Genomic DNA, 26,777 nt, shown 5'->3' on the forward strand with positions numbered 1-26,777 from the left:
AAGAGCGCAAAACGCAGGGCGCAAACGCTTTCAGGGCGTGTCAGAACGCATTTTTGCTAATTTACGGACAGGAAAATCTGCTTTGCGCCGTGGCGCATGGTCTAAAAGGGTTGAGTTTATTTTCTTAATGAGTTATAGGTGTGTTTTGAGAATAAACCAATTAGAGTCTCATCTCCCATTCCCTTTAAGAGCCAGCTGCGTCGCGCCAAGAGCGCATTCGCTATTTACAGGACGCAAAGTAAGTCTTAGTGGAAAAAATGAGCATTTCACAAGCAAACAGTTGACAGACAACAGTTTTTTTTTAACAGAAAACTGTTAAACAGAGCATCTACTGCGTGAGAATGAGAGATAATGGATTACTTTCACTTTCGCTCTTGGATAAACCTTTACGCACAGACATCAATTAGTCTATAAAAATTTAATTGCATTGTTAAGCGCAAATATTCGTTTCAAAACTATTTCTAAATTCAGTTCTAATTTCTAGCAAATGAATAAATGAACAATAATAACGAAGTGTGCTCAATCCTAAAAACAAGTTATATCCTAAAACACATGCTGTGCCCAATATGGTCTAAAACCTGACAGGTGGGAAAATCTAAGCTTGTTACTAATAAAACAAATATAAATATGCATATAATAAATAATACTGCTAATAATAATAACATTATACAAAAGCAAATTGTTATGAATGAACTGAAAAAGCCTCCCGAGATGAAGACATAAAAGCAGTGGTTTTTTATATTTACGTAGGCTAGAAAATAGTATGTTTTGTAATATTTTAATCCTTTATATTTATATCCTATATCTATTCTTATTATATCCTATATATATATATATATATATATATATCCTTAATATTTAATATTTTTCATATGTAAAGATATTTGCCTATTGCTCTCTTGTGCGTATTAAGCAGTGCGTAAGCGAGGCGCAACTCTGCGCCGGAGTTTAGACCGGGTTTGTTTTGGTCTAATGAAAAATCTATTTTAGTTTCTAAAATTAGTAACGCGCCCGCAGTGCGCCTTAGAACGCCTTCCTTTATATACCAGAACGCCTATGGGCACACAAATGAGCGCTAATGCATTTGCTAATTAAACAGCGTGGCGCAACGCCTCAAAACGACTCTTAAGCCAAGCTGAAACTAGCAAACAAGTATTGCGCCGCGCCTTGCGCCACATTGCGTAGGGTGTATGATAGGGCCCCAAGTGTTTATTGAGATTGCGTGGTTTATTATAGTGTCGTTTCGGGGGTCTGTAATTTCTTAGCATCTTTATAAGGGTGGCATTGTTTTAAATGATAAAACAGGTTTTTGATGTTGCTTGTTTTTGATGACACGAGTCGTCTGTGCAGTTTGAAGTGCACGTTGCTCTGTCGGATTGCAAAAAACGAAATAGCTCTAGACTACTGAAGTTTAGTGACATTTCTTGTCAACAATAGCTATGTTTCCATCCAAAAAATCGAATTAACCTTATGCGCAAATCTGGATTATCGCATTACTGAAAGACCCCATTACTGAAAGACCTCCATCCTGAAAGACCCCACTCATCCACAACACGGATTATTCACACTCCTACCCTCAGGGCGGAGGTATAGGAGTGTGAGATGCAGGACTGCCAGACTCAAGAACTCTTTCTTCCCATCAGCCATCAGACTTCCAAACAGATAACCAACGCACATAACAGTCTCTTTTTCTGCTCAGTACAACACTACATACGCCATCCCATTTTGCTCTATTTTATTTTTTATTCTTTTTTTTGCACATAATCCAATTGCACTAGGCACTTTCTGCATAATAAGCACAATAAAAAAAATATTTAAAAAAACACTGTACACTGTTTACATCTGTTTCATTACTCAAATCAGGTTTACATATTGTTTACTTTCATAGATATTTATATACTTACATTTTACAATCAATCTTCAGTCACTTCTGTGTATATATGTGTATTTATGTGTATGTTGTGTATGTTGTGTGTATGACTTCATTGTGGACGGCAAAGTAAGAATCTCATTGTACAGGGAGACGTGTTTCCTTACTGTGCACATGACAATAAACAGTTGAATTGAATTGAATTGAATTGAATTGAATTGAATTGAATTGAATTGAATTGAATTGAATTGAATTGAATTGAATACTTCCAAATGTCAACAGCAAAAACGAAATTTGCTGCGATAAGAGAAGCTGTGTGAATCTTTTCTTCATTTAGTAAATGACTTGCGTCTCATAAGATAATCCTGACATGCAGAGCAAAGACGCTCTTGATTCTGGAAGTCATTAATAATATAACACTAATACTGAGATGGTTAAGGCATTTTAGAATGACTAAACAACATTTTAGATATGTTACAGTGTGCTCATTCTGCTGGTCTGTCCATTCGCACACATTTTTATTATCACATGATCGCTCATAACAAAATCACATGACTTTTTAATGCGCATACTGGAATTAGTTCAGTAAATGCATTTTCCATTGTAGTTTATGAGCATCATTTCTTATCGAATAAAAAGTTTATCCTACTATCGTATTATCGAAAAAATATATACCGTGATAATAATCGTTATAAAATTATCACCCAGCTGTAGTTGTACACTAATGCGTCCTCTTCATTACAGTTCAACTATATGGTAAAATAGTGAATTTAAATCAGTCCCTCCAGGATTCCCCTCCTTGAAATCCAAATAGAAACAGCTGACAAGATGTTTGTTAACAAAACACAAAAATGTATCAAATTGTTGTTAGGTTGCAGACATCAGGAAATAAAACTGCTGTAAAATCCTATTAAATATTAGATCTTTATCATCTGATTCTGTGCAAATACATTTGGAAAGCAACCTGACATCTTCTTGAAGCAAAATGATGTTAATTTAAGATGCAGTTCTTGTTGACAAACATAATTCATTAGCATGTTGAATAGCTCACAGATGTCCTCTGTAATGAACAAAGACACCAATGATGATTATGAAGCCATAAAACAAACAGTTCTATCAAACTCTGAGCCATCTGCTCCAATGCTGAGGGGATATTTCAAGCTGTAAGACAAACAGGTCATTAGCGCTGAAATAGTAGGATGACATTCTCTTGATTAATATAAGGAATACCGATAACAGGAGGTGATGTGACATAACTAATAAAGCACTTTACAACTGTCCGAAATTCATTAGAGGACTTGGATTACAAGAAAGCCTTCCTATAGTGTCCTATAGCTCAATTAATTGAAATGTGTACCTTCAATGCAATGTAGGTTAGTTTGTATACAATACTCAATGCATAATGCATAAATATGAGGTAAATGTAATAGCTTCACGGCAGTTTAATGGATATTATCAACTAAGCTGCTGATAGAGAGAACTTATGCTTACACATAAACGATTATACACTGACCACTGCAAAATAAATAGTTATACTAAATGAAAGGTGGAAGGGTCTGTGCATTATTAGTACACGTTATTAGTATTATTAGAACAATTAACAGTGATAATATGTATAGATGGCTAAGTAGACAGTATATAACTCCAGTTAAGTTGCATCATTTAACCCAAATACCCCTGATACATGTTATAAATGCAAACAATAGAAGGGAACTTTATTTCATTGTATGTGGGAGTGTTCTAAAGTTAGTTTATTTGGGGTTAAAATACTGAACATTGTAAGTCAAATCATTGGTAAAGTAATTCCTCTGTCCCAGCTTGTGTATATTGCATATTTGTACATTGAACTTTGATGTGACCAAACATGAACGATTGCTGCTAATTTTATGCTTGCTGGAAGTTAAACATGTAATTGCATGTTCTTGGAAAAAAGAAGATAGTCCTGGTGTATCTCAGTGGATAAAGGGGATGACCTCTTGCCTTATCTATTTTTAAAAAAACTAAATTCATATATTTTGGTCCATTTTGAAAATATTCTATGACTTTTTAGAGAATCTAGGTGGTGACTCTTTTCTTTAACTGACAGACAGCATATAGATTAGACAAATTTGCTGTTATTGCTGTATTATTTAATAACAACATTGTTATTTATGGTGACGTGGTGGTGCAGTAGGTAGTGCTGTCGCCTCACAGCAAGAAGGTCGCTGGTTGGAGCCCTGGCTGTGTCAGTTATCATTTCTGTGTGGAGTTTGCATGTTCTCCCCATGTTCGCGTGGGTTTCCTCCGGGTGCTCTGTTTCCCCCACTGTCCAAAGACATGTGGTATAGGTGAATTGGGTAGGTTTAAATTGTCCGTATAGTGTATGAGTGTGAATGAGTGTAAATGAATGTTTCCCAGAGATGGGTTGCAGCTGGAAGAGGATCCGCTACATAAAACATAATGTATGCTGGATAAGTTGGCGGTTCATTCCGCTGTGGCGACCCCAGATTAATAAAGTGACTGAGCCGAAAAGAAAATGAATGAATGAATGAATGTCCTGTGGTCTGATGGAACTAAGATTAAACTGTTTGGCCATAATGACCTGTGTTACATTTAGAGGACAAAGGGGAAAGCTTACAAGCCTAGGAACACCATCCCAACTGTGAAGTATGGGGGTGGCAGCATCATGTTGTGGGGCTGTTTAGCTGCAAGAGGGACTGGTCCACTTCATAGCATAGATGGCATCATGAAGAAAGAACATTATGTAGAAATACTGAAGCAACATCTCAAGACATCAGCCAAGAAATTAAAGCTTGGCCACAAATGGGTCTTTCAAACAGACCATGACCCTAGGCATACTGCCAAATTAGCTAAAATGTGCTTTAAGGACAACGAAGTGAATGTTTTGGAGTGGCCATCACAAAGCCCTGACCTCAATCCTATAGAAAATTTGTGGGCAGAGTTGAAAAAGCTTGTGCGAGCAACCAACAAATCTGACTATTGTGAGAAGCTTGTGGAGACCCAAAACATTTGACCAAAGTTATACAGTTTAAAAGCAAGGCTAAAAAAAAAATACCAAGGAAATGTATGTAAACTTTTAACTGTCTGGAAATTAATAAAAAATCTCAAAAAAAAGATTCTCTCATTATTCTGGCATTTAGCAAATGTAAATCGTTTATGTAATCCTAACGGACCTAAATTGTAAATGTTTAGTATGATTTACCATCAGACATTTTTTTTTTAAATGGTTATGATCCTTTTTTTTAGAGTGTATGTAAACTTCTGGTTTTAACTGTATATATATATATGATATTGCGCAAGAGAGGAAATAAAGGTGTATATTGTGTAAAAAAGGATTTATTATAAGCTTGAGAAATAACAATAATAGTACAAATCTTAATTTCTTTTTTTATTTGGTAACCCTCTATTTTGATGGTCTATTTGATTATTAGTAGACTGTCTGCTTAATATCTGTTGATGCTGCTTCTTCAACAGACATTAAACTGACTATAAGAAACTCTGCAAGTACATGTCAACTTACACTAACCCTAACCCCAATCCTTACCCCAAACTTACAATCTACTTATATTCTAATGAGAATTAGTTGGCATGTAGATGCAATGTAACTTACATTCAACAAACTCAAAATAAAGTTTGAACATTTTAGCATACAATATTTTATTGTGTGTTCAGTATCTTATTGTGACTTAAGTATATCGTTACACCCCTAATAAAAAAGACAAAATATAAAAATAAGACAAATATTAATTGTTGCATGCTTATAATCAAAAGGGCAGGAGCTTTAATGAGGTTAAGTGCACTACTGACCTCACACATCTGTAGCTGGAAGAGCCTCCTTTCTTTCTCCATCTCCTCTGCGATCTCAGCACCAGTGATCTCTGTTCGGATCATTCCATGCTGTTTGGCATGCTCACGTTTTTCCTTTTCGATCTTTGTACTGAAAGTAAAAAAAAAAAAAAAAGATTTTATTATGATAAAAAAAGTGTATGTTTAGCACAAACTATAGCTGAGTCTAACTGATGTAGCAATTAGGTTACTGTAAAATGCATCTTACAATTGCAACAACCAACCTACAGTATGAAAGGACACATTGGAATAAAGACATTAAGCCAACACTCATCGAGTAAACCTACAACTTGGTTTCGTAGTCCTTCCAAGCCTTGTCAAAGGGTTTTTTCAGGTCCTGGAAAAAAAAACAGAAAAAAAAAAACAGAATAACAGTAATGAGTCAGGAGCGCAAACTAGAGTCCCTCATGTTCAAAACAAAGCAGATGATCCAGCAAATATCCTGACAAAGACAGATCAAGACTCTGCTAACCCATCTGCATCAGATTGGCTACAGTTACAGTAAGTCAGACGGCACATTTTCTAAAGACACCACACTTGAACCACAATTGATTTAAATCCATTACATTAGAATTCCAGTGGGCTGGTCTGCTTTAAGATGCCGTGAAGATATTTACTGGAACAGCACTTGAGTGCAATCCAAGGATTTACAGAGTATGTATGTATTTATGTATGAAGTATTGTGCGTTTGCTCTGCTAGTGAGGTTAATTTGGTGTGAACACTGTTATTTGAAAACATGTGCACACCTCTAAGGATGTGATCATATTTGTAGTCAATTTCTGTGCCAAATAAAAGATAAATTTTTGTTCAATTGACATTTACACAGTCATTTATGAGACAAAAGACACAAAGCAACCGAGAAACAGGGAAAAACTATTAAATCTGAACCTCTAAACAATTCTTAAAGCAAGTCACATCAATTCAGAGATTTCCTGTTAATTAGACATACTTTATTTCATTTTGTGCTGTTGCAAAATCTTTTTGTTTACCTTTCGTTGAGAAAGACATTTTGTTCTAACCTTTGAGACATTTCTTCTAAGTTTTGAATAAAAACATCGCCATTTAGAGAATTTTATTTTGCAGTCAAAGTAACTGTTTTTATTTGTTGTGACTAAAAATCAAAGTTATGCCACTAAATGCTGATTTCTTAACTCTTTTGAAGTTTAAACAGAAAACATTTGTTCTTTTTACCAACTGACCCTAACTGGCCAATCACAATCGTGGTGACCCAGTCAGTTGCATTCCATTTTGTCCAACAGGTGTCATAGTGGAGTAACATTTCTGGTTAACATGAAAGATTGTGAAAATGTGCTCATGCTTGCCAGCAGATATCCAGAAAGGTTAGGCAATATATAATTGTATCCATTCCTAAAATCTAGAGTAGTGTATTAATTTTATACATTTGTTTGAATAGCCTCTACCATAAACTATCAATCAATTATGGTGTCACTTATGCCAAATTCAGATTGCATGATTTTAGCCCCGATTTTGAGACAGGTTTTGAGAAATCGGCAAGAAATGCCTGAAATCACAGAAAAAATCTGTGCTCATTCAAGTGAGTACCAATTTTAATTATAAAAATCTTAATAATCATTAAAATAATTAAATACAATAAAAATAATTAGTTTAAAAATGTTGAATGAAATTAATGATATGACGTAGTTCTGGAAACTTCCTACTTCTCTGTTTATTTGTCTGAATTTACGGTCAGTTTCTTTTGACCGCCCCCTGTCGTTTTAAGGAATATCACAATGGCGAACACAGCAAATATAAAAAAATAAAAATAAAATATAAAATATTAATCCAGCTTTACAAGCTGTGTGCGCGCGAGTCTGTGTCGCGAGCTATGTGTGTGCGCTTAGTACGAGCTTTCGCTCTGTGCGCACGCACAGCTGAGAACTATGAAGGCTTTTATACTTGACACGTTCGCCAGAAACACAAGCATTTCTTGCCTGAGATTGCCAACTGTGCAGACGAATATCAAATATCGCAAATTAGGAAAGGTCTACTGTAAGTAATATTTATTCAGCAATAATTCTCCAGTACCAATAGCAGAACCATTAACATCAGAGCTTATCAATACTTTGGTTGTTATAATGTAGCACCAATACCGATAAAGTATTGAGTTGCGGTACCCATCCCTAAAAATTACTACTACAGTTTAATTCAAGTAATTATCTGTAGTATGCTTCCAAACACTATAGTATTCATTTTTTATGTAACAAAATAGCTTATACAGTATATACTGCCTCGATGACAGGCAAATATACTTTAGTTCAGTAGAAAACTCGGCCCTCTTTTTGATATAAAAATAATGCCCAACATATGTGGTTATTTTCTATTTATATCTCCTTTGAAATATGGTATAAATTGCAAAAATACAGACTTTCCTCTGTGTTTACCATTCAGTTTTTTTACTTCCTGGCCTCCATCTGAATTCGCACGTCACTAGAACCACGTGATTGAAGCAAATATTCTGAACTTCCCATTACTATACTTTTGGGCTATATTTCTTTTTTTTTTTTGTTCTCATTTCGAATTACGTTTACATCCCCAATATATCCCTCCTTTGCATACAGTATGTCATTTTTTTTCTGAAATGATCCACTATTTTCATGGGGAGTGCACAAAAAGATAGGGGAATGCCTTGGCTGATATTGAAATCTGGTCAGACAAGTGGGAAGATGCTTTGTGAAGAGTCAATTGTCATTTCTTGCAAAAATAACATGAAAAAACCTTTAAACGTCATTTTTTTATTTAAAATTTGGAAGAAATGTCATCAGTATCACTTTCTTTCATTTATTTATTATTTTGGTCTTGACCAAGAAGATCAAGAGAACCAAACACACCCTAAGACATGATGTTTATACAATCAGTAGACAAAAAGGTCAAGGAGTCAAGTTTATAAATATTTCTCACCCCCTTCACGCCTTTCAGGTCGCCTTTCAACAGGGAGTCCAGTGTAAAGATCACATTATGACTTAAATTCTGAAGCTGCAGGAAGAGATGGAGAAACAGAGGAGACACTGTGTTAATAAGATACATGACACTTGGCACAGCATAAGCACAGCACAGAAGAAATAAGAGAAAACATATCAAATACAGCCATCCACACAAAGAGCACGTTGAGAGAAACACAACCGCATCAGGATGAGCTGACCAGTATTGTAATTTGACACTCTGGGACAGTTCTTTTAAATTAATCAACATTAATGTTTCAGACCCAAGAGGCCAGAAAGTTTGGACTCAAGTAACCAGAAGAGACTGACTGTGCTGTAGTTTGCTGTCTTATAAGAGCGCATATGAGAAATCAATGAAAAAATGAAAATATTGTGACAGAATATTGATACATTTGGGACCAATAATGGCATTACACACCTTTAAATTGTATTAACCCTTCAACTAGCATTGTAACCTGGTTTGTCCATATTGGTTACCATAAAATAATTAAAGAATAACAATAATAATTAATAATAATAATAATTTAGCTAGAAGTTGGAATTTAGCCACAGCAAATGGTCAAATGTGTTTTTCTTATAGTGGAAGTTAAAGGATTAATATGGTTCACATCAGCAATCCAGTCAGATAAATTTGCATCTTTATACACTTTATTTGGGGATAAAAAAAAAAACAGTGTCAATTTTTCACTTAGTTTTCAATAAGCACTTCTACCATAATACATAATTCCCGGTCTGACACAATGCATACACATGCAATAAACACTAATCTGCTTGTTAAGTCATGAAGTATCGGTGACGTATGGAATACTGTTGCCGGGTCCAAGCCATAATTTATTTAAATTGATAAAATATTTGTTCATGATCACGTACTAGTCCTATTACACTTAAAAGTGAATTTTATGATAAAAAATGGTGTACACAACAATCTCTGGACTTGCTGCATCACAAATACCAAAATTTTACCAATTTATAAAAAATATCTAACTTTTTGACCATCGGATATTAGCATGCATATATATATATATATATATATATATATATATATATATATATATATATATATATATATATATATATATATATATATATATTTATATATTTATATATATATATATATATATATATATATATATATATATATATATATATATATTTATATATATATATATATATATATATATATATATATATATATATATATATATATATATATATATATATATATATATATATTAGGGATGTAACAGTATTGTAAATACCGTCATACCGCAATATTAATTTTTTTCGATATTACCGAAGTCGCATGACTCGGTAAAACTATAGGTCTTCTGAGAAAATTTGCTCAGGCGAATGAAGCGAACGGGATGTAGCGAAAACTACAATTGCCATCAGCCCATGCTTGACCATCATCCCTTGCGGTCTGTTGTCGCTACAGATCCAGTAATGCGGAAATGGAGTGTGCTGCTAGAAGCGGGGATGAAAAGAGCTGGAAAACTCTAAAGCAGGTCGCACACCAGAAGCGCCGCGACACGGCGCGTACATGACAGATTAAAGTATCGCACACCAGACGCGCACATTCGAATGATATTTAACATGAAACTAATCAGATGGCGCTCTGTGGCGCGGCTGAAAAATGAACTGCGTCCTGAGCCGTCGCCGGGCGCCGCCGACTTGCGGCGCCGGTGTGTGTATCCTGATAGAAACCTATGTTTAGAATTCTAAAATACATGGCGCTGCGCGGCGCGCCGCCGAGCATCGCTTCTGGTGTGCGACCTGCTTTACACGCACAGTTCAGTCCTGCATTCTCTCCGTGTAAGTTCAGACTTCGCAAGTTTGATCAAGGCTGCAGTCTCTTCTTCTCAGTTTGATATGGAAAAGCAGACTATACCGAGGACACGGGTAAATCTTCAAAGGGAACAGTGTACTTTATAACTTCATTCACATCACCCTGGCTTCGTTGTTTCACTTTCTCAACAATAAAATGTAAACATGATTTAAGGAACTGCCTATTTTCATTTTAATATTAGCAACTTATACAGCAGACATGTTGAGGCGTCGTGCTGCATAAGATGAGCGTCATCTTCACTGTGTGGATATTTATAACAAAACGGAGCCGATAACAACTGCCTCCTTTCAATTTCAGTGAAAATACGAAACACAGCCTCTCTTTTGCTGAGTATCAGTTTTAAGAATCGATAATGGCCATTTTAAAAGTATAACATACAATAAGTTTATACATTATAGGAAATAAAGGCGATCAGTCAATATACAGAATGTACGTGCTTACATTAATCATTAACTTATCTTTGCGCTCAGCCAAAACACGTTACCTGAGAACAAGTAATAGATTCCAATGCTCAAAGTCAGGGAATATGTCGTTAGATAAAGACAACAAGATAAATGAAATATCCCGTTTAATAAATATAGTGAGATTAGATCCAGCGGGAGATGCTTGATGAGAAGTCCGACTAGCAGAGCTCTCATCTGGGTAGATGGGCTGAGTGATTAAATGTTGAATGTGATGAGTTTTCAACAATACTAAATTGAAACTTTATTTTTTTACATGGTTTAATAATTTTTTGTTATTAAAATTGAAGTTCCTGTTTCAAAGCTTACAGATAGATGGCTAATTTGTATGTCATTGACACTTTTGGCACTTTTTTGGAGTATTTTCATAAGTTGTGTTTTTTCCTGTAAATGATTCAATGAATACCGTACCGTGACATTCATACCGAGGTATTACCGTACCGTGAAATTCTGATACCGTTACATCCTTAATATATATATATATATATATATATATATATATATATATATATATATATATATATATATATATATATATATATTTATATATATATATATATATATATATATATATATATATATATATATATATATATATATATATATATATATTTATATATATATATATATATATATATATATATATATATATATATATATATATATTTATATTTATATTTATATATATATATATATATTTATATATATATATATATATATATATATATATATATATATATATATATATTTATATGTATATATATATATATATATATATATATATATATATATATATATATATATATATATATATATATATATATATATATATATATATATATATATATATATATATATATATATATATATATATATATATATATATATATATATTGCGAGCGTGATTTTTGAAAGTACTATAGCACTTTGTAAATGTTTATTATTAGCATTTGATGAGTCTCACCATTCAGTCTAATAGAGCTCTTGGACCCAAAAGCCGCTTAGCGTGACGTCAAACAAGCGGATGAATTGATTTTAATTAAAATTACAATACAATCACAATACAATTACAATACAATACAATTCTGTAGCTCCTGTTCAACTTTAAGACTAAACATTGCATAAATTGCGATGTGACTATTGCGAATGTGTACAATGCGATACATCGAGGGTGAAAAATTATTGTGCAGCCCTAGTCATTACCCTGAAAATATTATATTTTTGGTTATACAGTTTACAATTGTGTTCGAGTTATCAGACCGCTCATGAAGCTCCGCACCTCATTTTCTCTGGCAAGCAGTAGAGCAACCCTGCTAAAAAATCCAGTTTAAACCAGCCTAGGAGGGTTGGCTGGTTTTAGCTGGTGGACCAGCCTGGTTTTAGAGGGGTTTTGGCCATTTCCAGCCTGGTCTTAGCTGGTAAGTGTGGGAGATGACCAGCTAAAACCAGCTTGACCAGCCTAGCCGGACTGGGAGCCCAGTCAAAAACTATGTCCAGCTTAAAACAGGCAGGTCAAGTTGGTTTTAGCTTATTTTAGCTGGACATACAGCGCGTGATTAACTTGATTGGAAAAAAAAAAGCTATGCACGTGCAGCACGCAGGGACACACCACCAAACACATGAAAACGAAAGTAACGAGCCAGATTTAAAAATGTCAGGAATAGAAAGTACAGATAGTTGTGTAAAAATGTAAGAAGTAAAAGTAAAAAGTTGCCAGAAAAATAAATAGCGGAGTAAAGTACTGATACCAGAAACATCTACTTAAGTACAGTAACAAAGTATTTGTACTTTGTTGCTTCCCATCTCTGCAACAAATGTGTTTTTTGCGTTAAGAGGTGACTTTTATGAATGGTTTACTAATGGCCGTTGTTGGGTTTAGGGTTGTGGTAAATATGGACATTAATAGCTGTGATGGTTGGGTTTAGCGTACCACAAGTTACGCCCCTTAGGCCCCGTAATGTTACGCCCTAGTCTTGCAGTGCGCAGACAGACGTTACTCATAAGTCTTACAGACTTGTAATAAATTAATTATCATCATTGGTCTTGACACCCCTATAAAGCTTTCTTAACAAATTAAGATAAAAAAAAATTGTATTAAATATAAAAATATATTACTATAAATATGTTTTTCCTGTCAAGCCGTTTATGCAAACATTTTTAAAATAACATTAATGCATCTTTCTCTTTCTGGGAAATTTCTACTAAAGGTTAATTTATACTTTTGCGTCAAGCGCACACATATGCTACGATGCGGCCTATGCTTGGACGCATAGCCCTCTCCGTCGCCTTGCCGAGTTTGAACCACTTGTACATAAGGAAGCGGTCAGAAAAAACAAAACACCAGCAACACCAGGAACATAAAAACCTAACTGCCAACTAGCGTTTCGGAAGTGTTATTGTAGAGCAACAGAAATAGTGCGCAGACGTAGGAACAGCTATGTAGGTAGTGGGTCATGCCGATCTCTTAATGCAGAAATATAAATCAGGCTTAAGCGTAGCTCATTTATTTTGCTCATTTTGTTTACTCTTTTTAGATTAAAGTGCTTTTTTTTTTAAAATGCTTCCATTATCCAAAATAATCTAAATCATTGTTTAAGATATAATCAAAACACCATGTTTTGGGTTTTACTCTAATATATATTGGAAAGTTACAATCTATAAATGTAAATTAATGCAAACCTCTTTTTAGCATATTCAAACAAGAATATGCCATTCAACATGTGTACTAATTAAACTCCTAGAATTTGTGCTTATTGTTTTGTATTTAATAGTCCTATTTGTAAATATTTATATTTCCTTGTTATGCACACTCATTTTCCCTTTATTCCTCGTGTGTTTGTTATATAGGCTACTAACATTTCATTTATAATTCCCTTGTTTATAAATGAACTATAATTTGTAGAGACTGTATTCTGGTTTATTTGCACTGTGAATCTTTTGTTGTTATGTCTGTATGACTTCACAAATCTTGAATATCACAATATTATTGAACATTAAAAATATAACAATATCAACAACAACACTCGTGGACAACACTCAGCTGATTCAGTCTTTGCCTAGTGACATAAGAAGTGTGTAAAATCGCGTTCGGTGTGATTGGCCTCTTAGATAACCGTCTCAGCAGTTCTAGTGTTAAATAAAAAATAAGGGAAAAATATGATTGTTATGATGACAGTTGGTGTTTTGTTCCAATTGGCCAGTTTTTCACTGAGATTTTACAGTCAGAATTTAGATAGAATAAAGAAGAAACAATGGTGCTTCAGGCTAATAGTATGTCTTTTCAATATACTAAACTTGTATTATTCAGTAGATTATCATTCTGACACCTTTAAATACGTTTAAAGTTCTTTCACTTCAGTGTGAGACAAGAATCTGATGTGAATAATAGTTCTCCTAGCTAATAATACCAATGGCAAATCAACACAACGGAAAGGCTGGTTAAACACAAACAAACATCAGCCCGCATTGTTGTTCTTTATCATTTCAAATAATTGTGAAGCTTTCATAAATGAGGAATGTTTTGATGGGAGATAAAGAGTAACAGTATTTCTGTATACTTCCTCACTATTCTTCAGCGTCTCTAAATGGAGGCTCTTGTTTCAGAGTGATAAATACCTCAGCTTAGTGCCAAAGTAGTCTAAAAGCACCGCTGCCAGACAACAAAGTGCCTCTTTTGAGAACCAGAAGAGATAGCAGAAGACTAAAGAATGAATTTGCAGTTTAACCCCGTTTCATGCTGCAAAGTTATTGACGACTGAAGTATATTGAGCTTAAATGTTTATTCTCAGGAAGAATTGGCCACACTGCAAAATGCCAATAGTTTCATGACATAGCAAACACAGTGTGAATGCTGATAGGTCTCTATTTGAAAGACAGGCATGTGTGTAATCTGCCTATAGTAGGCTATCAGTGTTCCAGAGAAGTTGTGGCCTTCAGGAGGACATTGTGGAAATGGAGAGGATATACTGATGAAACAGGAACCAAAGGAAATGAATCAGGGAAATGTTAGTGCTGTTGTTGGCAACAAAAAATGACAGCAAAAGCAAAAACACACTTACAGAAAACCAAATCAAGAGTTCAGATGCAAAAGCCGCTAAACGGCACTGCCTACAAAAATGAGATAATAACATTGAGCGAATGCTTTGGGGATGTAGTGCATGTTAAACAAATATTTTTGCTTCAAATAAGGGCTGCACGATATTGACATTACGATATTGACATTGCGATAATTTATTTGTCTGCAATATACAGCTGAAGTCAGAATTATTAGCCCCCTAGATTTTTTTTTAACTTTTTTAAATATTTCATAAATGATGTTTAACAGAGGGAGGTAATTTTCACAGTATGTCTGATAATATTTTGTCTTCTGGAGAAAGTCTTATTTGTTTTATTTTGGCTAGAATAAAAGCAGTTTTAAATTTTTTAAACACCATTTTAAGGTCAAAATTATTAGACCCTTTAAGCTTTTTTTTTTTTCCAAATACAAACCATCATTTATACAATAACTTGCCAAAATACTCTAACATGTGTAGTTAAATGTTACTTTAAGCTGTACAGAAAAATATCTAGTCAAATATTATTCACTTTCATCACAGCAAAGATAAAATAAACCAGTTATTAGAAAGAAGTTATTAAAACTATTATGTTTAGAAATGTTTTTAAAAAGATCTTCTCTCCGTTAAACAGAAATTGGGGGAAAAATGAACAGGGGGGCTAATCATTCAGGGGTTGGGGGGTGAATAATTCTGACTTCAACTGTATATTGCAATATGAAAATAATACCACAAGATGACTCTATTTGGAAAGAATTTCTAATTTTATATTGATTGCATAAAATATACAAAATTATGCAAAATTGTGTAAATTAAAGCACAAGATAAAGACAAAATAAACAATGCTTTATAATTTTCATTGAACTGTAACAGATTTAAAGTATTCAATCTTTATTCTACAACAGCAGAATGAACCGCCACTTACTTGACAAATATATGTATTTTTGAATGTAGGCAGTTTGTGTAATCTGTGTTTTATGTTTGGTAAAATAATTTCTTATTGCATCTTTAGTCATTTATCAACTAATTACAATGAATTGTCACAATAGGTGGATTTAAAATTGTCTGTAGTGTATGAGTGTAAATGAGTGTTTATGGTTTCCCAGAGATGGGTTGCAGCCGGATGGGCATCCGGTGCATAAAAGATATGCTGGATAAGTAGGCGGTTCATTTCACTGTAGCAATCCAAGATTAATAAAAGGCACTAAGCCGAATGAATAATCGAAATCAAATTAAAATGTTCATTTAATCAAGATTTAGATTTTAGGCCAAATCGCCAAGCCCAAGTAGGATTAGGGATGCAAAATAATATCATAATTTAAACTATTTAAAGTGTTAATAAACAGTTAATATCGTAATAAATAGGCAGGTAAAAAGCCAGTACTATAGTGACACTTTTTATTTAAGTTAAAGTGCTATCTTTACAGTTTGTTAAATGTGCCTTTTGCAAAATTAGTAACAGTATAAGCAGTTTTATAATGGGTCATAAATAAAATGTACACTAGACCTAAACTCAAATGAAATCAGTGTTTCTTAAAGCAAATGTTATTTAGTGTGTTTTGCTTTTATTTATTTTCTTTTTTTAATTTACTGATTTTAAAGAGATACATTTCACAAATATACCTGATACCCCCACATTATTATTATTATTTTCATCATCATTATCATCATCATCATCATTATTATTGTTATTATTATTATTATTATTATTATTGTTGTTGTTGTTGTTGTTGTTGTTGTTATTATTATTATTATTATTATTATTATTATTGTTATTATTATTATTATTATTATTATTATTATTATTATTATTATTATTATTATTATTATTATTATTATTATTATAAGGATGCACCAATAGTTTTTTTTGGCTGATATTGATAACTGATAACTCTTCAGATTTGGAGGCATATAGGCCAATAAAGATAAATACTTCAAAATGTTATATTTTTATACAATAAACAACTGATTTTATTTTAAAAACTGATCTTATGAAAGGAATAGGCTACTCAAAGCAAAAAAGCAATCATTTCAAAATTGCAAGGATATAATATAAACCTATAATCATGATTTCACATAAATTAGCGTGCCAAAAATTAATTATTTTCTATCCTTGGCATAGCAAATTAACATGCAACTTGACTGTTACATACAAATATGTAATGTCCGAAAATACCGCGTTTTGAGAGGAGTTTTGACAGTTCACAGCCACCATACAAGTGAAAAGCTAAATACAGATAGTACGATTTACTTTAGGAAATGTGGCAGAAATTCTGCATTTTAGATTCTTTTGAAAACATGTAGGTGCTGCTGGTCTATCAGACAACGCTTCTATGTTCATTCCTGCTGTCAATTGCAGGAAAAATGCTGTGCGTTTTAAACTAACTGCTGTGCGTTTTAAACTAACTGTTGGCGCTGTGTGACGTGCGCACATGTGAAGGAGACAGATTTGTCCTTGGATTCAGATTTGATACAACACCTGTGCGTTGAGCACAGATGACTTTATGACAAACACAGAGCATAATATAAAGACAGACTGTGGCGGTGAATTGAGAACCCCTATGCTGTATACAGTGACCCCCCCAACCCCATCCTCCCCACACCCCCCCCCCTAGTGCTGCTGTGAAGTCAGATCAGATTTATGTGTGTGTGTGCAGGACGATAGCCCTCACGTGTACTCGGTATAATCAAATATGTCGATCAAAGTTAATACAATCTTACACCAACAACACATGGCAAGCAACGCGTTGATAATAGGGTTGGGCGATGTTGACCAATTTGGCATCGTACGATGTCTAATGTGAAACATTGTGATTGACAATGCCATCGTCGTTAGAGGCAGGGGGTGGGGGTGGTTGTTAAATATCAAATAATTCATAACGAATTAATTAATTGTAGCCTACCGTTTACTGTACCCACATAGTCTTTGATTTACCCATAACCAAACCATAAATAAGTAAAGTTACAAACAAATGACCACCTTTCAATCACCTTTTTTCATGGGACTCTGGCATGAACATGCACAGTGATCTGTGTCGTTCTAATGCCTTTTCCCACAGCTGGTGGAGGAGACGAGAGTTCAGTTGGGGTTCACTGTAGTGCATACACTTTCATTGTTTTCACTGCAAAATCATCACCGTATGCGCAGATTTAGGAGACATTTATGCAGAATGCATCTTTGCACCAAAAAACGCCAAACACAGCAATGAGGAACAGATTAAAAAAGTTATGTGAACTTGCTGAAGTAAAAAGCCTGCAATGCTTGCCCCCCCTGTGTACTCTTCTTATTAGCCCTCTGCTCTAACTGAACGCGAATGATTGGTTAATATCACCTGTCAATCACTCAGATACCTTCTGCCGTCTTTAGATGACAGGAGATACAACCGCGAAAATGTGAAGCACTGAAGATGAGAGAATGACGATAACACTGACAGATTTATCTACAGTTACTAATAATGGCACATCTTATTAGCAATCATGTGCTGAATGTTAATCCACCATTTACACTTTTTCAAGAGTGGATAAAAGATTTCCAGTGGCTTTAAGTCCGCTATGAAAATGACTAAATCCATTCACTGTTAAGTCTGTGGGACGGGGTTTGCAGGTAACAGCGTTTGCCACTGAATCTACACATTTTAAGAGCAAGAGGTACTGTATAATCCTTCATTTAATCCTTACGATGCTGTCAGCTGTGCAAACTGCAGCTTTTTGTAACATTTAACACAGCTCATGAAAAGCTGATTATTGCTATTAAGATGACATGCAAATAATAAGTTACATGTCAATATAAATGTGGGGCGGGGCGATGAATCGTGATGCCACCTCAGCATCGTAAAGTTTGTCGGCCATCGGCAATAGACAATGGCATCGTCTATCAGAACAACCCTAGTTGATAATAACGAATAATCATATTAGATTACAAACAACAATACAATTATTAACGCACAGCAATATCCCATGAAGAAAGGACGGACTTTAATGGAATACACAAAGTGAGAAGAGCTCCATTATAGTGCACTGAACAAGCAAGTTCGACCCACGCATGCACAAGGCAAGCAAATCTGTACAATTACATAATCTATTGGCTTAAAGATATCGGCTAATTTTGACATTGGACCGATAACATTAAAAATAGCATTTATCGGCCGATAACAATATGGCTACCAATATATTGTGCACCCCTAATTATTATTATTGGTCACACCTTAAAATAAGGTTCATTAGTTAATGTTAATTAATGCATTTACTAAGATGAACAAACAATGAACAATACATTTACTACTGTATTTGTTCATGCTAGGTAACATTAGTTAATGAAAATACAGTAGTTCATGGTTAGTTCATGTTAATTCATGGTGCATTAACTAATGTTAACAAGCATGGACTTGGATGTTAATAATGCATTAGTAAATGTTCAATTATGATTTATAAATGCTGTACACTGTACATGTGTTGTTCATGATTAGTTCATGTTAGTAAATGCATTAGCTAATGAACCTTATTGTAAAGTGTTACCTTATTATTATTATGATTATTCATTATAAAAAATACTAAACACATAAAAAGAGTCAATGCAACAAGGAGTCATAAAATAAATAACAAGTAATCTATTTTCTCTTTTTTCAGCATGCAGCTGTGCAGTACTGGAACACAGACGACTGATGACTTCCCTTCAGCAGTGTTCGCCAGCATTCACTCATGAACGTGATTTAGAAATGTGTGTGTGTGTGTGTTTATGTGTGCATGGGGGTGAAAAGGAGACACGCTGTAGCTACTGCAACTCCTACACTCAAAATTTATGGCTCCATCTCCACATTTCTGCCAGGAAGAAAGAAGCAGGATTGATTACAAGTCCCTCTCGCTCACACATTCACCAGACACACAATTTTCACACATTTCACAAATCCCTGTCCTCTGAACGCATCCGCCTCCAACACCGACGCAGAGAACTCTACACTTTAAGCTCTTTAACACTTTCACAAGGGCTGATTCGCTCTAAAGGGATATGCTGCAAAGCCTTAAATCTGACTTTATATTTGGCTTTAACACACGGCAAAACAATCTCTGCTTTGACAGGACTTGACCGCTGCACTCCAAGAACAAACAAGGAAGTTGTACACTTGATCACCTCTAGTATCCTAGAAAAGAGACACACTTTCAGGTCTAGTCTTTGAAGGTCTGTTTGCATAGAGGACTCACCAGGTTTTTGAGGAGGGCAGAAAGCTCTTTAGTCAAAGTAGAGAATTTAACAAAGGCTGTGCCCAGATCTGGATTATCCCGACTGATGAAGTTGCTGCCAAATTTATCCAATGCCTGGGAATACGTTTCCTCATTTTGAATGTGATCTGAAAGAAAAAATACAGATGAATAAATAAATCAATCAAACAGGAACCACAATTGTAACCCTGGACCACAAAATCAGTTATAAGTGTAATTATTTTTTTAAATGTATGCTAAAAAACTAAATATTGAGACATTTAAAACTAACTAAGCTCTTAGCAATGCACATTACTAATCAAAAATTAAGTTGAGATATTCTTACAGTGGGAAGTTTGTAAAATATGTAAAACATTGGCATAAAAGTAAAGTCAATAATTATGACCCATACAATGCAATTCCAAAAATATACTGGTGCAACAACACACATCTGGTTTTGTGGTCCTGGGTCGGGTCATGAGTTCACACAACCCCATGCACTCCTATCCCTAAAGGTGTATTAATTCAAAATACTTAGATTCAATAAACATACAGTTGAAGTCAGAATTATTAGCCCCCCTTTGTATTTTTTTTCCCAAATGATGTTTAACAGAGCAAGGAAATTGATCAGTATACAGTATCTTATGATATTTTTCTTCTGGAGAAATTTTTTATTTTTTTTTCGGCTAGAATAAAAACAGTTTTTAATTTTCTTAACGCAATTTTAAGGTCAATATTATTATAGGCCCCTTTAAGCTATATTTTTTTCAATAATCTACAGAACAAACCATCATTATACCATAACTTGCCTAATTACCCTAACCTGCCTAGTTACCTTAATTAACCTAGTTAAGCCTTTAAATGTCTCTTTAAGCTGTATAGAAGTGTCCTGAAAAATATCTAGTAAAATTTTATTTAATGTCATCATGACAAAGATAAAATAAATCAGTTATTAGAAATGAGTTATTAAAACTATTATGTTTAAAATGTGTTGGGAAAAAAAATCTTCTCTCTGTTAAACCGAAATTGGGGGGGGGGGAAATAAACAGGAAGGCTAATAATTCAGATATCTAATTCCAACAGTAAATACCAAATATTTTGCTCAGTGACTCTATTTGTTTAGTTTGTTGTACAATTTGCATGATGTTTTTTATTTTTATTTTATTGGAATATTTAAATTGAATGTGCTTAGAGTAAATATTAATGGACTAGGTGAATGTCCTTGAGTGGCCCAGGCAGAGACCAGATCTAAATCCTATTGAACATTTCTGGAAAGATCTGATAAAGGGCTTTACACCTTAACTTCCCATCCAACCTGATAAAGCCTTTGAGGTACTGCAAAGAGGAATGGGCAAAAATTCCTAAAGACAGGTGTGCCAAGTTTGTCAAGGTATTGAGTGAAGGCTGTTAATACTTATGCACGTGTGATTTTTCAGGTTTTTTATTTGTAATAAATTTGCAACAATTTCAAATAATCTTTTTTACATTGTCATTCTGGTGTATTGTGTGTAGATTTTTGAGGAAATAAATGAATTTAATCCATTGTGCAATAAGGCTGTAACATAAATTTTTTTTAGAAAAAGTGAAGCGCTATGAATACTTTCCGGACGCACTGTACACGCACAAAACCATCTGATCTTAAATGCAGTAAACCACTAAATGATAAATAAGATGAATTGGCTTTTGTGTTTCAAATATATAGTCCTAAGAAACAAAGACTCATTGCTGAAATCAAGCATGTTTGCAGTCACCCCGGTGTGTTAAAATGTAAATAAGAATTGAGAGATATTTCATTCACAAGAATTTTTAGGGAAGCCATCATTTTGTTACTTTTATTGGAGAAAAACATTTATTTTCCAAGGAGTATTTAAATGTTAATTCTTTATTTTTTTCTATATATTGCTCAAATTTACCAATGGGACTAATAATTTTGACCATCACTGTTTGTAAAACAACAGTGATTTGTGACTTAATTACATTTTAACTACAAAGCAAATGTAAATTAGAAATGCAGACAGCATGGCAATGATATAAAAAATAAAAAACACAAAGAAACAAAAAAACTCAGCTTCCCTGGGAACACACTGTACTCTCAATGAAGCACAACATAGAAAATGGCTGTGTTCCACTTTGCTTTTAGACACACACAGGGAAAATTTCATAAAATCGCTATGAAAATCAAAATGAAAGTGCTTTTATTTTCCTGTACTCCAATTTAGAAGTCAAAATGTACTACAGCAATCAAAAATCAGGTCCAATTAACTGAACTCTTGAGATATTTAATTTAACAACAATTTATCTTGATTGTTTTTTATTGTTAGTCTATTTTTATTGCCCAAATTGAGCTTTATTTATTTAATACTCATTGTTTGTATCAATGTATTAGTCTTAGACTAACCTAAAATCCAATGTGCTCCAAAACAGGGACAAAATTCACATTTAGAAGATGTAAACATCCAAATCATACATTCAGTATACAGGGAAGGTGTGTTTTGGTAATTTACAATCCAATCCAATCCAATGTGCTCCAAAACAGGGACAGAACTATATTTAGAAGACATAAACATTCAAATCATACAGTCAGTGTAGAGACAGTGTGTGTTAGTCTTAAGGTAATCTATAGTCCAATGTGCTCCAAAGCAGAGACAAAAATCTTTATATTTAAAAGATAGAAACATCAAATCATATATAAATATATATATATATATATATATATATATATATATATATATATATATATATATATATATATATATATATATATATATATATATATATATATATATATATATTTATTTATTTATTTTTTTTTTTTGTGTGTGTGTGAATATTACTATATTCTCCTAGGGCTTCAGTGTCCTCATATGTGGACAGCACATTTTAGCTCTTAAGTGGCTATTTAAAATACTTTTAATGTTTTATATTTTGTTACAATCATAAAGTGTCTTGCTGCAACTGTTTTGCAGCATATGAGATGTCGCAAACACAACTTTTAAGTCCAAAATATTATTTTTACTCTGACAGTCAAAGCAAGTTTTCTATGTTATATATGCATAAAAAACATTCAGGAAAAAAAGTGTTTTATGTAAATTCGGGCCTTGAGTTCACATATACGGACATTCTCTATTTTTTCTCTAAAAGTACATCATTTCAAAAGATGATATATAGGTTTTATTCTAATTAAGTTCCACTAAGCCCAAATAGCAAAGAGAAATAAAAAATTCATGTAAAAAACACCTTGGGCCTTAAGAGTATAAAGGGAAAGCAACAGTGTAAACATGATTTCCTTTGGGGTGAATTGTGCATTAATGTTACGTGAACCACCACAGTCTGCAGGTATGGTCTGCATCAGCCCAGAGATGACAGCATGGGCCCATTTGAATGACAAAAAAATTTTATTTTAAAGCTGAGAAATGGCAAGTCGGACTAACTATTATTATTATAGACTGTGGCTGTCATGAGTCTGAAAAATGCACACTTCACAGGAACTTTAAGCACTATCTCTATGGGGAATCCCCACTGACATTTTGAAGAGCATTCCAATTCATAAAGTGAAAAGATTCTCAATCTATCACTTTTGACTGAGGGACAGAGTATGTTCTTGAATCACAATTTAACAAAGTGACATCTTAAGAGTTTCATTCATCTCTCACTTCAAACATTTTTTATTCTATTACATTTAAAACAGTTTAAAAATACCTACATACATAAAGAATAGAGTATCAAACATACTCATAAAGTCTCATTCACACTACTATCAACTCATAGTGGCATACCAATAAGCCATCGTTCATTTCAACAAAGAGTGACTGACTTCCGGCGACCTCCACCTATGAGAGTGACAGCAACCACTGGCAACCAGGTGGGCTTGTACAGTTTTTGTAGCAGGTCACCACCCAGAGCGACAGGGAGCTACAAAAGTCACTGCTAGTGTGGATGACAGGGTTTCTGCAAGTTTCACCAAGTTAAATTTAAGACTTTAGACATTTTTTAAGACCATTATGAAAGAAATTTTAGACTTATACACGGATAAATGCTAAGGATTTTTCAGAATATCTCAGATATTCACTTGAGATATCAAATAATGATTAAAATTTAATACATTTAATTATACAATAATAAATTAGTTAGATTTTTTATATTAATTTTTAAATACATCCATCCACTAACCCTATAACCCTTACCAAGAATAGAACAAAACATAGTTTCTAATTACCTCAGTCTACATTCATAATATATATATAGGTCAGGTCAGTATCCTTGGCAATAAATAAATATAGAACTTTTAAGCAAATGTTACTGTAAGGAAAGTAATTAAATACTATTTTAAATAAAAAGTATAATTGTGATGGATTGTTGATTGAGGTGGATTGATAGCTATGCATTACAGGTGTAAACTCAGTTTCTGAAGTGCCATAGCTCTGCACAGTTTAGTTCCAACCCTGATTAAGTTGTAGTGTTTTAGGATTTTTTTTATACCTACAGGTAGGTGTGCTAAAGCAGAGCAGAAACTAACTCTGCAGGGCTGCAACCTTTTGACTTTGACACCCCTGTTATTTACCTTAATGCTTAGCGTACGAGCGGGCGTAGTCATTTTAATCTTTTTGTCTTAAAACTTTGTTACGAACCCTTTTTTTTAATCAACACAAAAGAATTAATCCATCAAGGGAATGCAACATAAAGAGTACACTTGAACTAAGTTGTCTAAATGAATAAATTTATTACAACCAAAACAATCGAAACAAACCATGTGTCACAACTAAGTAAGAATGAATAGAGAATCAAAAACTCACGTTCTCCAACAAATATACAACAGTAACCTAGACAACCCAACAATTAACAGAGCAGATCAAAGTAAGATTTAAGGGAAATAAATAAATACATAAATAGTAAATAAGTAAATAGAGAAAATAAAAGAAGCTTAATGGCTGGCGGTGAAGTCTCCTCTCTTTCCACTCAATCCCATACCGGCTGTTGACGAACCGTTTGAGACATTCACTTCTATTCATTTTTAGACGTGAAAAACGGCTCATTCTCAGCGGCGTAATAGCCTAGTGTTTAGCATGCCAACATATGGTGTAGTAGCACGTCAGGGTGTCCTGAGTTCGAATTCCGGCTCGAGGACATTTCCCTACCCCCCTCCTCTCTCCAACTTCGCTTCCTGTCTCAATACTGTCATATCTAATAAGGGCAAAAAGGCTAAAAATAAATCTGTATTTATTTATTTATTTATTTAATTTTTAAACAGCTTGTACTGCTGCTTGATGTTGCAACCTGATATTTTCTTATATTATGATTCTGCTTTGTCTGAATAATGCAACCACTTCTTTTTAGAGCAAGTAGTTTGACCGTTTTCTGTGGTTTATTATTCCTAGTCATTTTTTCCCCACAGACAACTGAATCGGAAGATCTAAAACAATCGCAAAACTGAATGCACTTCTGCATTGAAGAATTTGGTCAATACATGATCAAAGGAAAATGAAGACCTGTTAAAAAAGATTCAAGACCTACAAAACAACATTTCAGTAGATCTAAGACTTAAGGCCAAAGATTTAGGACATTTAAAGACCCCAAAGATACCCTGGAATGAGGCATAATAGAATGTGTGTGGGCGGTGGGTGGATTCTGCAAGGATTCTGACAATAGTGGCAGTTCATGTGCAACCTAATCAATGACAAACCTCCAAGATAGAAGGTGTCAAAATCAAAGATTCTCAGAATTATTTAATGTTTTTGCAGCAAGGGAACAAATGACACAGAAGAAACAAACAAGGTTCCATTCTGGTTGCTTTAAGGCAGTCCTTCAAGGCCAGTTTTTATACAGGCATACAAACAGATGATAAAGCAGGGTCATTAATCATTGTTCTAAACATATTCTTTCATAAGTGTTCAGTTCATAAGTGTTGTCGATCAATACCAGCAGGTGTTTTTAACAAATGCAGAACAACTTCAAAATAATTTCAATTTGAACATACATTGCACATTGTTACTTTTGACTCTGTCAGTAGGGAAAAAAGTAACACACGAGTGGGTCAAATGTAACACAACAATATTTGCTATTTATTGGCTTAATCTTGCCTACTTTAAATATACAGTTGAAACCAGATGTTAACATACACTCTAAAAAAAGGAACATAATTATTTAAAAAGAAATGTCTGGTGGTAAATCATACTAAATGTTTACTAGTTCAGGTCGGTTAGGATTACCTAAATGATTTAAATTTGACTAATTTTTATTAATTTCCAAAGAGTCAAAAGTTTACATACATTTCTTTGGTATTTTTTTTAGCTTTGCTTTTAAACTGTATAACTTTGGTCAAATGTTTTAGGTATCCTTTCACAAGCTTCTCACAATAGTTTGAAGCAATTTTGGCCCATTCCTCCTTACAGAATTAGTGTACCTGAGTCATATTAGTTGGGTGTCTTGCTCACGCAAGCTTTTTCAACTCTGTCCACAAATTTTTTATAGGATTGAGGTCAGGACTTTGTGATAGCCACTCCAAAACATTCACTCTGTTGTCCTTAAAGCATATTTTAACTAATTTG

The 26,777-nt window shown here is 33.8% G+C and overlaps 1 protein-coding gene across 9 annotated transcripts in view; it reads right to left on the reverse strand.

The window, feature by feature from the left end:
• Positions 1-26,777, reverse strand: part of asap1b (ArfGAP with SH3 domain, ankyrin repeat and PH domain 1b) — a 157,166-nt gene that overhangs the window by 54,146 nt on the left and 76,243 nt on the right. For all 9 annotated transcript variants that reach the window (XM_087309328.1, XM_087309322.1, XM_087309325.1 and 6 more), the window contains 4 exons: positions 20,236-20,381; positions 8,637-8,711; positions 6,004-6,053; positions 5,678-5,807 (listed from right to left, as the gene is read on the reverse strand). In XM_087309328.1, coding sequence (XP_087165454.1) covers positions 5,678-5,807; positions 6,004-6,053; positions 8,637-8,711; positions 20,236-20,381 — 401 coding nt within the window. The remainder of the gene's footprint in view (positions 1-5,677; positions 5,808-6,003; positions 6,054-8,636; positions 8,712-20,235; positions 20,382-26,777) is intronic.

Source organism: Danio rerio, chromosome 24, assembly GCF_052040795.2.
Source record: "Danio rerio strain M-AB ecotype USA chromosome 24, GRCz13ab, whole genome shotgun sequence".
Lineage (NCBI taxonomy): Eukaryota > Metazoa > Chordata > Actinopteri > Cypriniformes > Danionidae > Danio > Danio rerio.